The sequence below is a fragment of the Parasteatoda tepidariorum genome, chromosome 10 (assembly GCF_982258835.1).
Source record: "Parasteatoda tepidariorum strain Cologne lab strain chromosome 10, Ptep-v5.0, whole genome shotgun sequence".
NCBI lineage: Eukaryota > Metazoa > Arthropoda > Arachnida > Araneae > Theridiidae > Parasteatoda > Parasteatoda tepidariorum.
In genome coordinates this window covers 4921231-4934895 of record NC_141764.1, presented here as the reverse complement: position 1 = coordinate 4934895, position 13665 = coordinate 4921231, and the positions used below count along the sequence as shown (strand labels likewise).

Below are 13665 nucleotides of genomic sequence, written 5' to 3'. Positions count from 1 at the left end.
AATTTTTTTCTTCTTCTTAATTTGAGTAAATTTTGTCGACAAATTGTATTTAGAAGACCTTTTAAGTTTAACTGCAAAAAGTTCTTGCTAACGCCAGAAACTTCTTTAGAAATAATTAAATTTCCAAGTTTTTGAGTACGATGTCCTTTCCTTTGCAAAATTGGCTGCAATCTTTATTCCCTTATGACTTGAGGTTTTTTGTTAATCTTGCAGACACTTATATGGTGTGGCTTGTGGAAGGGATGACAGGGAGTTTCTAAGTAACTTCTTCAAAGGTACTATTGTTTCATTAAATGCAATTGTGTTGTGAAATAGGGGCCAGTTTACTTGCGATTGCTATTAATATGGGTGCATAAGTTATTTTATTCAACGTGTCTATATTTTTCAAGTGGGAAATTTATTTTACATAATTTTTTTGGCGTGTTATTGACAAAATCGTCCTTTTTTGTACTTAAAATTTAAACACTTGTAACATGTTAATAAATTTTTTAAGGCTATCTCATTTTATACCCCATCTTCCTATTTATGTATCTACAAAACTTAAAAAGTATAAGGTTTTTAGATGCGAACATATTTCAGTTTTAAATTATTTTTTGTTTTAGGTATAAATAAATAAGTATTTTTACAGATTTATAAACTCATTCCTTGCCCTTGAAGAATGATATAGTACCATAATTTGCTGTTTGAAAAATACATTATTTACCTATTATCCATTTGTGTATAGTACTTATCTCAACAATTAAGCACATGGAAGTTTGCTTTATGAGTGCTGACGAATTGAATTTCAGACAAATTGAGAAAATTTATTAGGCTGTTCTACTTCAATTTCTGGCGAACGAGCATAGAGATATACGAAAGCAATTTGAGGGTTGTTAAGGGAGAGTGAGCAGAGTGCGGTAGATATCTATTTATACCATAAAATAACTACAATTATAATTAAATAATGCACTTATCTAATCATGTTAGGTGTAATAGCGTTCTCTCTCTATATATTTTTTATTTTAGTAAAATTATTTTTTAATATTTTCTGCATATTATGTGATACAAGAAGAAAAAATAATTTTAGTCCATTATGACAACAACTAATATAAATTTTATATCATCTCTAACGGTAAATTTAAAATTGACGTCAAAATTATTGAAAAATTTCATTAATTGTTTTTATAATGGAAGACTTGAAAAATCACTTTAATTTCTTAATTCATTGTAGGCGCATGAAACTTTATCTTTAATTATTACCTTTAAAAAAAATTTCCACCCTCAACAAAATTTTATGTTTACTTTCAAGAAATCCGTTAAGAGTTAGCTGCTGAGTGCGTATTATATGACTATCATATAAATATCAGTTATTTTAATTCCAATTTTGACACATTTGATAGACCTTCTTGGCGAATAACCGACTTTTTCAACTCTAAATACAAATTAATAACTGAGAAGAAATTCAATAAATTACTCAAATCAGGGCTCGAAAAAACTCAAAAATTTTACCCATCCCCGAGGACGGCTTGTCCAACAATGTACCCGTCCTCCTTTGAAACTAACCCGTCGCTTCTAAATAAAAATATAATTTTCTCTTATACAAACATTTATATAAATTGCTCAATGAATTAGTAATTACTAGGATTACAAATACTAGGATTGCATTATACAGTAATAAAAGGAATGCTAGGTTACTATTAGGAACCTAGTATTCCTTTTATTGTATTGTGAGATATTCTTGGTGGTATCCAAATAAGACACATAATAACAAAGGTATAAGTTTAATAAAACAATAAAACATAACAATAACATGCTTACAGCACGTAACAAGGTTAGCGATGAACATCTATTAGGAATGGGCATATATACTCTCTGGAAAGGTAAGCCAGCGCCGCTATTCAGAAACTACAGGCTGTCGTCGTTGACTCGTACTGATGACGGAAGGTGACGTCGGTTGACATCACAACACCCCTTTGCCCTAGGATAGAACAAAGTCCTTGAACCTGCTTGGCCTGACGATGGTATGTCTGGGCCTCAAATTTCTGGAAGTCTGTTCTGGAACTGGAACAGAAGACTCTTGATTTGGTATTGTAGGTTCAACTACTGCACTCTGCGAATCAGCACTTGAAGGAATGGGAGATGGTACTTCAGTCTCAACACTCGTTGCTGGTGGAGATGATACACTAGGGTCGGACGGAACAGTCAACGGATCAGGAATACGTTTCCGCATTTGATCCACATGACGTTTAACTACCTCGCCTCCTGTAGTCACAGCTTGGTAGGAAACTGGATCTGTGGGTTTAATGACCGTTGCTGAAAACCACTTTGGACCCTGTCCATAATTTCTCACAAAGGCTGGATCGTCGGCACTGAACGATCTTGGAAGAGAACTACCCTTTTTTCTATACGCATCTTGCTCCTGTCTCAACTTCCTCTCAGCCGTCAGATCTGGATGGAGTCTATCTAAGACGGTCCTTAGCTTCCTCCCCATCAACATTTCCGCAGGACTAGCACCTGTTGTGGTTGTGGGAGTACAATGTTGTTGAACTTGGCAAGCCTCTTCCTCCAATTTCCCTTCACAACAATGCGCCTTAGGGCATTTTTGACGGTCTGGACTGTTCTTTCAGCCTGACCATTTCCGGACGGGCGTCTTGGTGCGATCATGACCCTTCGGACGAGATTCCTCTCTAAGAAAATCTGGTACTCCGATGCTCGAAACTGACCTCCGTTATCGGAAACGATGACTTCAGGTATCCCATGGGTAGCAAAGATTTCTCGCAGGACGTCGACTGTTGCAGAAGCAGAGATAGAAGTCATATGACGCACTTCTATCCACTTTGACATGGCATCTACTATGATGAGAAATTCTTGTCCCTGAAACGGACCTGCAAAATCTATATGAAGACAGGACCAAGGTTTCTCTGTAATCTCCCATGGATGTACTGGAGCTTTAGGAGGGGCATGGCGTGTCTGTTGACATTCCTGGCATCTTTGAACATGCACTTCTATGTCGTGGTCCATGCCAGGCCACCACACGTATGAACGTGCGAGAGCTTTCATTCTTTCGATCCCTGGGTGTCCCAGATGCAGAGCCTGGAGAACACGTGATTTTCCACACACTGGAATAACTACTCTATTACCCCATAACAAGCAATTTCGATGGGTTGAAAGTTCGTTACGTTTCGAAAAAAAAGTCTGAAATTTTTTTATCTGGTTTTTCTTTTGGCCATCCTCTCAAAACCCAATTTAGTACTCTTGACAAAATTGGATCACGCAAGGTTAATTTTGCTATTTCTGCTGCCTGAAGCGGAGGATCTTGTAAGTCCTCGGTAAACAACACCTCTAAAGGAGCGGGAACCTCAAATTTATCAGTTTCTCTTGGGAGTCTACTTAAAGAATCTGCGTTTTGAATCTTTTTCCCTGGTCTATGAATTAGAGTATACTCATATGCATTAAGTATTAAAGACCATCTCAGCATACGAAAAGACAAAATTTCTTTAGTAGGCTTATTTCTTGAAAAAATTCCTAGCAGAGGCTGATGATCAGTTATAATAGTGAATTTATGTCCATAAACAAAATGATGAAATTTTTTTTATACCGAACGCAATCGCCAACGCCTCTTTGTCGATTTGCGCGTAATTTCTTTCTGTCGACGTGAGCGTACGCGATGCGAAAGCTATTGGTGCTTCGCAACCATTTTCAAGAGCATGACTTAAGACAGCTCCTACGCCAAACGGAGATGCATCACAAACTAAAGTTATCGGTAATTTTTCATCGAACGGAACCAAATCCGCTTCGGAACTGAACAATTCTTTAAAATATCGAAAAGCTTCATCGTGGACTTCAGACGATTTCCACACTGAATCCCTATCTAGAAGCCTATGTAATACTTCAGCTTTCGTAGCTTTGCCCTTTAGAAAACTATTATAAAAGTTTATCAAACCCAAAAACGCTTGTAACTGAACTTTATTTTTAGGTACCAGAAAAGCATGAATCGCTTCTACTTTACTTTTGGAGGGGTGGATACCCTTCGCATCGATACGGTAGCCCAAAAAATCTTCTTCCGTTACCCCAAATAAGCATTTGTTCCCGTTTGCTTTAAGTCCCGCTTTTCTCAAACGATCTAGTACTTGTTCCAAACGAGCGGCTAACTCTTCTTCCGAACTTCCTCTGACGAGTACATCATCAAAATATGGAACAACCCCTTCTAAATTTCGAAACAAATCTTCGATTAAATTTTGAAATATTCCTGGGGCTACGTTAATTCCGAATTGAAGTCTTTTTACCTTATACGTACCCTTATGCGTGATGATAGTCTGAGCTTCAGCGGAAGCATCATCAACCGGTAATTGTAAATATGCTTGAGCCAAATCTATCTTAGCATAATAACCTCCTCCTTTAAGATTAGAAAGAAGATGATTTACCGCGGGAATTGGATAAGGATGTGCGTTCATTGCTTTGTTTAACGTGATTTTATAATCACCGCACAAACGTACTTCACCTGACGGTTTAATCACTGGAACAACCGGTGTTGACCATTTTGGACTTGAAATTTCCTCAATAACTCCTTCACTTTGAAGTTTTGCTAGGGCGGCTTCAATTTTGGGCCTCATTGCCAAAGGCACGCTTCTTGCTTTACATCTAACAGGCGCCATATCCGAATTTATAGGAAGCGATACTGGATTACCCGTATACGAACCCAATTTGTTATCAAAAATATCATCGTAATTTTTAAGAACTTTTTCGATAATTCCAGTTCTAATTTCGTTTACTCCTGTTATTGAAATTCCTAAAGGTTCAAACCAAGAATACCCCAAAATATTCGTACAATGATTATTTGAAATTAACAATTCTAACTTAGATTTGAAAAGGTTATGCACAACTTGAACCTTACATACGCCCGCTAGTGAAATCCCATTTTTAGAAAAGTCGCGCAGTTTAATTAAAGTTTTTTCGATCGCGGGTTTCTTAGAACGGAAAACTTTATTCAACGTTTGCAAAGAAATAATCGAATAATATGAACCCGAATCAATTTCCATTTCTAATTTTTCCTTATCAACCTCAACAATAACGTTTTTCTTAAACGGAGATTGAGAACTTAAAACATTCAAATATTTCTGTTGAACTTCTATTTCATTTGCACGCTGTTTTTCAAATTTATTTTTCTTCCGACAAACTTTTACAATGTGACCCTTAAGACCACAAGAATGGCATATTGTATTTTTGAATTTGCACGTTGAACGTTCATGTTTACCACCGCAACCGAAACACACTTTAGAATTTTGAATTTGCGATTTGCTACTACCTGAAACATTAGAATTTAGTTTACTAAATCGCGCATTATTTCTATTGTTCCTACCACGTACAAAATCAACTACATCCGAATTCTCAGAATAAGAAGAATTTTGGGTATGAATATGCTTTGATTGGGAAGCCGCAACCTCAGATGCTACTGCAACAGAAATGGCATTTTCAAGAGTTAATTTGGATTCAGCCAACAATCTTCTTTGAACCTCTTCATCACGAATACCGCAGACTAATTGATCTCGTAAACGTTCTGACAAAGTTTCTCCGAAATTACAATCTTCGGCCAGCTTTCTTAACTCAGTAACGTAAGCATTCACAGATTCTAACTTTGATTGAAATCTTTTATGAAACTTGAAACGTCGAAATATTTCTGAAGATTTAGGACAAAAATGTTCTTTTAAAAGTTTAATTATTTCTTGAAATTTAAATTCTGTAACTTCTTTTGGCGAAACTAAAGTCCGAATTATAGACAAAGTTTTAATTCTACAAATAGCTAAAAGAGTCGCACGCTTTTTATTATCATCTACGATAGAATTAGCTTCCAAAAAGTAAGTAATTTGATCAGCATATAACTCGAATGAATTTGGATTTGAAGAGTCAAATTCCTGAATAGAGCCTACCGTCGCCATCTTAGTGCGAAATTTAACTTAAGCCAGACGAAACTATCGCAGATAGAAAAACGCAATTAAACATTTAAAACACCTACCGGAAGTATTAAATAATACCGGTATTGAATCTCATGAACAACTCATGGCGGGCAATCTTCTCCACAGAAATCCAGTTGATATCCAATTGCATCTTCACAAAAAATCCAATTGCAGTTAAACTACGTCATGCTGTGCGGTCGAATTCCAATTTTCGTGAAATAGGATCAGTGGAATACGATCTCTTCTCGTCGCCACGTATTGTATTGTGAGATATTCTTGGTGGTATCCAAATAAGACACATAATAACAAAGGTATAAGTTTAATAAAACATAACATAACAATAACATGCTTACAGCACGTAACAAGGTTAGCGATGAACATCTATTAGGAATGGGCATATATACTCTCTGGAAAGGTAAGGCCGCGCCGCTATTCAGAAACTACAGGCTGTCGTCGTTGACTCGTAGTGATGACGGAAGGTGACGTCGGTTGACATCACAACACCTTTTATAAAATAATTTATTTCTTTTATGAAATAATTTAAATGACAAACGTCAAGTTATCTGGAATGCCAATTTATCCGAGGGTACTGCTTTTTTTAAATGAATCAAATATGACGTTTGCCAGTTCCACAATCAAGCTAATAATTTACTGAGGTTTCTGCACAAAAATCTGAAAGGGGTTTTTCATTTAGATAGATGTTCATAATTGCATTTAGCGCTTCTTGTTTAAGACCAGTATGTAATGTATTTTTTTTTTGTAAGTTCATTGCTGAAAAGTCCCTTTCAACCGCTGCAGTACGGGAGACAGAGAAAACATCAATTCCACTATGCGCAGTAAGTTGCTTTATTTCTAGATTAGAGGGTCATTTTAGAAGTGAGGCACTAGACTCTTGCAAGATAACAAAAATTGAAAATGTATCACCAACATTAACGGGGAAATGGCCGTCCGTGCGGACGTCGGATTCGAGAAATTCGTTGTCCGCGGGGAATTTTTGACCGCCCAGGAAGGGCGGACGGGTGGTTTTTCGAGCCCTGACACAAATCTAATCATATTTCGTAATATGTAATACTTAACTTCCTGTTAATCGAAATTCTGTTGTAAATTTCTCTTCTGTTCCGTTGAATAATAACCAACTCAATGGCCTTATATGTAATATCTTTGCTCTATCCTCCCGACCCTGAAAGCTTGTTTCTCCTTTTAAATTTAGTGTTCTCAGTATCGCCAAAAGAGAATCAATGGTTGCTAATACTGTAAATTTAATTTCTTGACCTTCTACCAATAACTTTAGCAAAACTGCTCTTTCTAAATTAAAGTCTCTAAAATCTAACTCAGACAGTGTTATTATTAATGAGGATAAATGGAATTAAATTGTAGTTCTAGACAAAGTTAGATATCAACAAGAATCTTAAAAATTAATTGATAACGGCCCATATAGAATGTTACATAAATATGCGACTGTTCATGACTTTAGGAAAATTATATCTGCAATCAGAATTCCTGCAATTATTCCTAATCATCTGAAATATTCTCTTACTCACTGTGCTAGATTTCAATACCTTAAATTAAAAAAGTTTCTTTTCAACACATTATGTTCCAATAATGGAACATCGTCTTAAAAATTAACTAACCATCCTGTTTCAATTTCCCCCCACTTCTTAGTTTGAATTAGAGTAACGTCAAGAACTGATTTGATTTTGCTAATGAGCTTCGTACGTTTAAAACTAGTGAAAACATAATGATCTCTTTGGATGTAAAATATTTTTTTACGAATATTTCTCTAAACGGTGCTTAATTTCCAGAAAAAAGAAAAATTAGTACACATTACCCGCATTTTATTTAAAGGATTTCACTTTTAATAGCACATGGTCCAGGACGTAGCTTAAGTAATTATAGTTCCCTTTTTTATAGACGATATGTTGGCTTCACATTCATACTGACACATTGATTTCCCCTTCTCATAACCTCCTAAACAAAAGATCTCACCTGCTGCTTAAATGCCTACCTCTTAGTAAAAAAGCTCCTTTACCACAGAGCTATCTTGTTGACACGTGAATTTTTTTCATTCTATTATTATGTATTCAATCAACAGATCACACCATCCCATAAAACTTTCTAATTCCAACTTTATACAATCGATTAATTTACTTTATCTGAAAATCAGTCACCGAATTTCTACGATTTTGAGTAAATTTGAATTTAAAGTTGTTTTCTAGTCAGTAAACAACTTATAATTAATATTAATAGTTAGGATACTTGACAAATTTTTTTGTCGGTGTAGTCTTGCGTATAATTATAACTATGCATAAGAATTTTTCATCTTATAACTATGCAAAAGATGAAAAATTGGACGAAATCGAGATAGTAAACAATCTTTCATTTCACTAAATAGCAGGAAATCTAATCATATGTTGTTAAAATCATTCAACAGTGTTCCTCATCTACCAACCTTTATTTCTAGAAATCATAATTCTAATAATTTAGTTAACGATATCTTTCCAGTAGCCCACCCTTTTTCAAATTGTGGAATTTCATCCTTATTTCATCTTCGGTACTCTGGGGTACCAGGTTATACCTCTCTCACATGTTTATTAAAGCTTTTTTTTTTTATATCTTGCTCCACAGTTTTCGTAGGGGACCCACTTTGTATGTGTGATGGTCTCCTTACTTTTTCCTATTTCCGTCATTAGACATAGAGGAAAGATTTTGCTTAGAAAATTAAAACTATAGTAAGTTCATATTTGAACTTTAGTTTTCCTTTACTCAGACTATTTTTGGTTTCTGTCTATGTAGAACAATATCCTTCTTTAAACAAAAAACTCATTAAATAAAACTTTAAAAAAAAAATTCTGATCATGAACCTTTTCTAGAGAATAAAACTTTCTCACATACGAAGTAATTCTATATGAGTAAACTAGGAGGCTCCGCCCCCTGCTCGCTAACGCTCGCCAACCCCCGAGAATTGCTACGCAATCCTATATGGTTCACGCCGTGAACCATGGCTCGCTGCTCTCGCTCGCCAATGAACACAATGTTCTAGCACAAAGACATAATATATTATCATCAAAGACATAGTATTTTATCATCAAAAACATAGTATTGTACTTATGTAGAAGAATTCTATCAATGTTCTTATTGACTTTTAAAAAGTATATTAGCTATTTAGATAGTACATGGTGAAAAAATCAAAACATTAGCTAAATAAGAAACATATTAGCAAAATAAATTATCAAATATTGCTTCACTAATATTCTGCATTTTAAAGCGTGAAAATTCAATGCATAAATAAACGCGAAATATAAAAAAAATTCAATGCATTTATTATGACTCAAGATTCTTTTGCTTCTAATTACTTTATTTTACAATACAACACTCAGAATAATAGGACTATTTACAATATATTATTTACATGTATTGTTGGATGCATAAACTTACATCATACAGACGAATTCTCTTAAACGCAACGTATCGTAAGTTCTTTAACGTAATATTATAAACATAAATAGAACATAAAAAATAATTGCCAGTTTCACAAACGCAAAAGATAATGTTAATACAAAATAAAATAAAAAAAACATGACGGAATTGACAAACTTAATGTGAATGGCAACATACTCCCACCTTTGTATTGCTGGCACTTTTGCTCTGAAACAATACAAAAAAAATAATGCTGTAACACTGCAAGAAATTAAAAGTTATGAATAGTTCACAAGTTCATTCGTTTCACTGGTACGATTCGACGTCCACATCGAGTTGTTCTTGCTTCCTCTTGAATATTGGCATTACCAAGTTTTGGTTCTGGAGTTTTCAATTCTTCCAGAATATGTGCAATACTAGGCTCATGATCAGGCTTTGTTCTGGTTTCCTGGTAATCTTCATTGATATTGTCAATGGAACTAAGTTCCAAAGGATAAATTCGTTGAAGGGGTCTTATGATTTCACCACTGGCTACCCTTAATTTAGCCACCCGTTGAACATTATCCTTGCCAGGAAACAGTTCAATTACTCTAGCCAAAGGCCAATTCATTCGGTTTGGATTTTGTGACTCAACTAGAACAATTTCTCCCGGAGTAATAGCCTTTCTCTTTGAAGCTGTCTTATGACTTCTTACCAATTCGCCAAGATATTCCCTATAGAAACGCTTTCGTAAATTTAGTCGTAAATTGTGAAGGTAACGCACTCGTTTCAAAAAATGCTGAGAGTCGATTAAATCTAGATCGAAAGTTTCACGTTCTTTTGAGTCTTGAATGAAGTGACCAGGCGTAAGGGGTTTCAATTCGTTGGGGTCGTCTGACAAATATGTTAATGGTCTCGCATTTATAGCCGCCTCACAGTCGTAAAGCAAAGTCAACATTTCTTCGTAGGTGACACAAGCTCTGCTCAAACATTTTCGAAGGAGTTCCTTAACGCAGCGAACCATTCGTTCCCAAAAACCACCATACCACGGAGATGATGGTGGGCTAAATAACCACTTAACTTTCTGTAGAGAACATTCTGTTTGTATGAAATCCCAATCTAAATATTTTAACGCATTTGCTGTACCTACGAAATTCGTACCATTATCTGTATAAAGAGTAGAGCATCTTCCTCTCCTTGCCCAAAATCTTCGTAAGGCTTGCATAAATGATTCTGTGGAGAGAGATGAAACTAGCTCCATGTGGACTGCTCGATATACTGACGTGAAAAGTACTATCCACGCCTTGTTTCCACCACGTAAGAAAAGAGGACCAGCTAGATCTGCGCCAGTTATCTGAAATGCTGAGACTCGGTTTACTCTGTCAGGAGGTAAAGGAGCTGGCTCAGTATTAACATTTCTAGAAGTCAGTTTTTTGCATGGTACACATTGTCGCAAAACGGCTCTTACAACTCTCCGTCCTTTGGGAATCTAGAATCTTTCTCTTAACTGTGCTAGTGTCGTTAATACACCAGCATGCATCAAAGATCTATGAGTATGCAAAATCAGTCTTTGTAGAAGAGGATGGTCTGGTAAAACTATAGGATATGTGAAGTCCTCCGGATCTTGACGGAGGATGAGTCTTGTTTGGACTTTCAAAATTTCATTTTCTACGAAGAATTGTATTGTATCCTTGTACTTCTCACGTATGTCAGAAGGCCATTCATACTGTATGATTTTTTAAAGAGTGTTTTCTGCAAATTCAATCTCTTCACATGAGATCGCACCAGTCAACTTACAAGAGTTTTTCTTAATGCTGTTACAAAATCTCAGAACATAAGCAGTCATTCTAAGAATCCTTGTGTAACTCGAAAAGTATAAAAATCTCTGTCCAAATTTCTATTCGTTTTCAGCTGCTAAATTTGTTATCACTGTCTTGCGTCGCTCCAGAAAAGCTTCATCCGGAACGGATATCTCAGACATTGGCCAAGATTTTGCTTCTTCGTATAACCAGCTGGGACCCTCCCACCACTGACTTTGCAATAGATTTGCCCAGTCGCAAAAGCGAGTAGCAAAGTCGGCAGGGTTGACTTCTCCAGGTACATGTTTCCAGTCATCTATATTGGTCAATTCTCTGATTTCTTTCACTCGATTTCCAACGAATGTATTCCATGGCTCTTTTCTCGTAATCCAGCTCAAAACTATCATTGAGTCAGTCCAAAAAAGGGTTCTAGAGGAAATGAGCAGAACAGAACGTAGAGTTGCGGCTAAACGAGCTCCGAGGGCGGCTCCCAGCAATTCAAGTCTTGGGATGGTTGGTTTTTGCATTGGAGCAAGTCGAGCTTTAGCAGCTATTAATTTGACTGTCACTTGACCTCGGTATTCACATCGCAAGAAAGCACAAGTAGCCTATGCAAAAGAAGATGCATCTGTGAAAATATGCAGTTCGACATTATCGTAAATTACAGGCAACTTTCTTAGAGGGATGGTACATTCAGGTATGAGAGCAGTGGTTTTCTCCCACCGTCTGTACTTCTGCTCAAGTTGTGCTGATAATGCATCCTCCCAACTTAGTTTCCCTCTCCACGCTTCCTGCAAAAGGAATTTGGGCAACAATAGCGCTGGAGCAGTAAAGCCTATTGGATTGTAAATACTGTTGATGATAGAAAGAAGTAAACGTTTCGTAACTGCCTTTTCATTGACGGTAACTAAATTTAACGGCATCTTACATGAAAGTTCATCACTAACTAAATTCCATTTCATGCCAAGAACCATTTCCGTTTCTTGTCCTTCTCTAGAGTTATTGGAAGCCCAGCATCGTAATTCAAACCCACCTTCTTTCATTATTTGGATAGCTTGAGATTTTAAATGCTCCAGTTCATCGACGTTATTAACACTTGTTACTAGGTTGTCCACGTAAAATCCTTCTCTTAAATTATCAATCGTATTCTTAAGACTCTCTGTTTGGAATTTCTGCAATCCTAGATGATAATTTATAGTGGCATTTAGAAGAAATGGACTGGAAGAGACACCGAACACCACTCTGCAGTGTCGATAAGTCTTAAATGTTGTGCATTCAGCGTCTTCGCACCACAAGAACCTTAGTACATCTCTGTCTTCGACTCTTAAACGTATCTGAAGAAATGCTTGTTTTATGTCGGCAATAACTCCTAATGCCTCTGAACGGAATCTCAACAGTAATGGCAGTATCCTATGTATAAGATTCGGTCCCACACTTAAGCATTCATTCAAGGAAGCAAATCCAGGTTTCTTGAAAGATGCGTCGAAAACTGGTCGAACCTTCGTAGTATTGCTGGATAGCTTGATGACTGGTCTATAGGGGAGATAATGACCTGTTTTCGTAATCTGCTCTTTTGGTACAGTTTCTATAATACCTTCTGATTCCCATTGTTTAAATACAGCGTCGTAAGCATCAAAATAATTTTCGTTTAGCAAACGTTTAGTTGCTGTGCGAAGTCTGGATTCTGCTATGTCATATTTATCATAAAGGGCAGGATGTCCAGCCAACCATGGCAAAGATACTTCATATCTCTGATCTTCACAGACTCTTAATGTTTCTCTGAAATGGATCAACGTTTCTTCCTCTAGTTGGATCTTATTTTTTCTTTCCACGGGATTTTCAATGCCTAAAACGTCCAAATCCCATATTTTTGGCAACTCCTTATTTTGCAAACTTAATGCGACTAAGTTAACCATTTTCTTTTTTCTTCCTAGACCTAAAACTGTCCAACCTAGTAAGGTTTCTATGGCTGAAACTCCCGATCTTAACACTTCTATTTTTCCAGTCAGAATTTTTCCAAGTACATCAGCTCCTAGAAGAACTCTTATAGGGGGCGTATCTTTTCCAACATCTGTTATTTCTATTCCTCGAGAAGCTAGATCAGCAAGTAAACTTCTATCCTGTATCCTTGGTAGCTCTGAGCAAATTTTTACTTGGTCAAGAAGAGATATTGAGGTCGTATATTTGCGATTTAAACTTTCAACAGTTACCATATATCTCTTATGATCTGAAGCAGGAGAAGTTCCCCCGCCAAACAGTCCTTGAGAAAACACTTCGCTTCCAGTGGGAGAAAGTTTCAGTTCTTCAGCCAAACTCTTTTCAATATAGGAACGCTGTGACCCATCATCCATTAGTGCACGAACACAGACTTCCTTGTCTCTGTTTCGTAGTCTGATCGTAATTGTTTTGAGATATATTTCACGTTTAGAAGGACGATTCGTAAACAATATTTCTGTTGCTTTCTGTTCATCACCTACTATTTTATAATTCTTTACGTAAATCTGGGCAAAGTATTGTGTAATGCCTCCGTTTACAAA

General features: G+C 36.3%; 2 protein-coding genes across 2 annotated transcripts; both read right to left on the bottom strand.

Annotated features, from left to right (window-relative positions):
* Positions 1-9639: 9639 nt before the first annotated feature.
* LOC147802103 (uncharacterized) lies at positions 9640-10590 on the bottom strand. Its single transcript, XM_087153713.1, has one exon. The coding sequence runs from the start codon at positions 10588-10590 to the stop codon at positions 9640-9642; it is 951 nt and encodes a 316-aa protein (XP_087009839.1).
* Positions 10591-11226: 636 nt separating this feature from the next.
* LOC147802102 (uncharacterized) lies at positions 11227-13479 on the bottom strand. Its single transcript, XM_087153712.1, has 2 exons — positions 11794-13479; positions 11227-11736 (listed from the first exon to the last, which is right to left on the bottom strand). Exons 1-2 carry the CDS (start codon positions 13477-13479, stop codon positions 11227-11229), a joined length of 2196 nt encoding a protein of 731 aa, XP_087009838.1.
* Between the last annotated feature and the right edge of the window lie 186 nt (positions 13480-13665).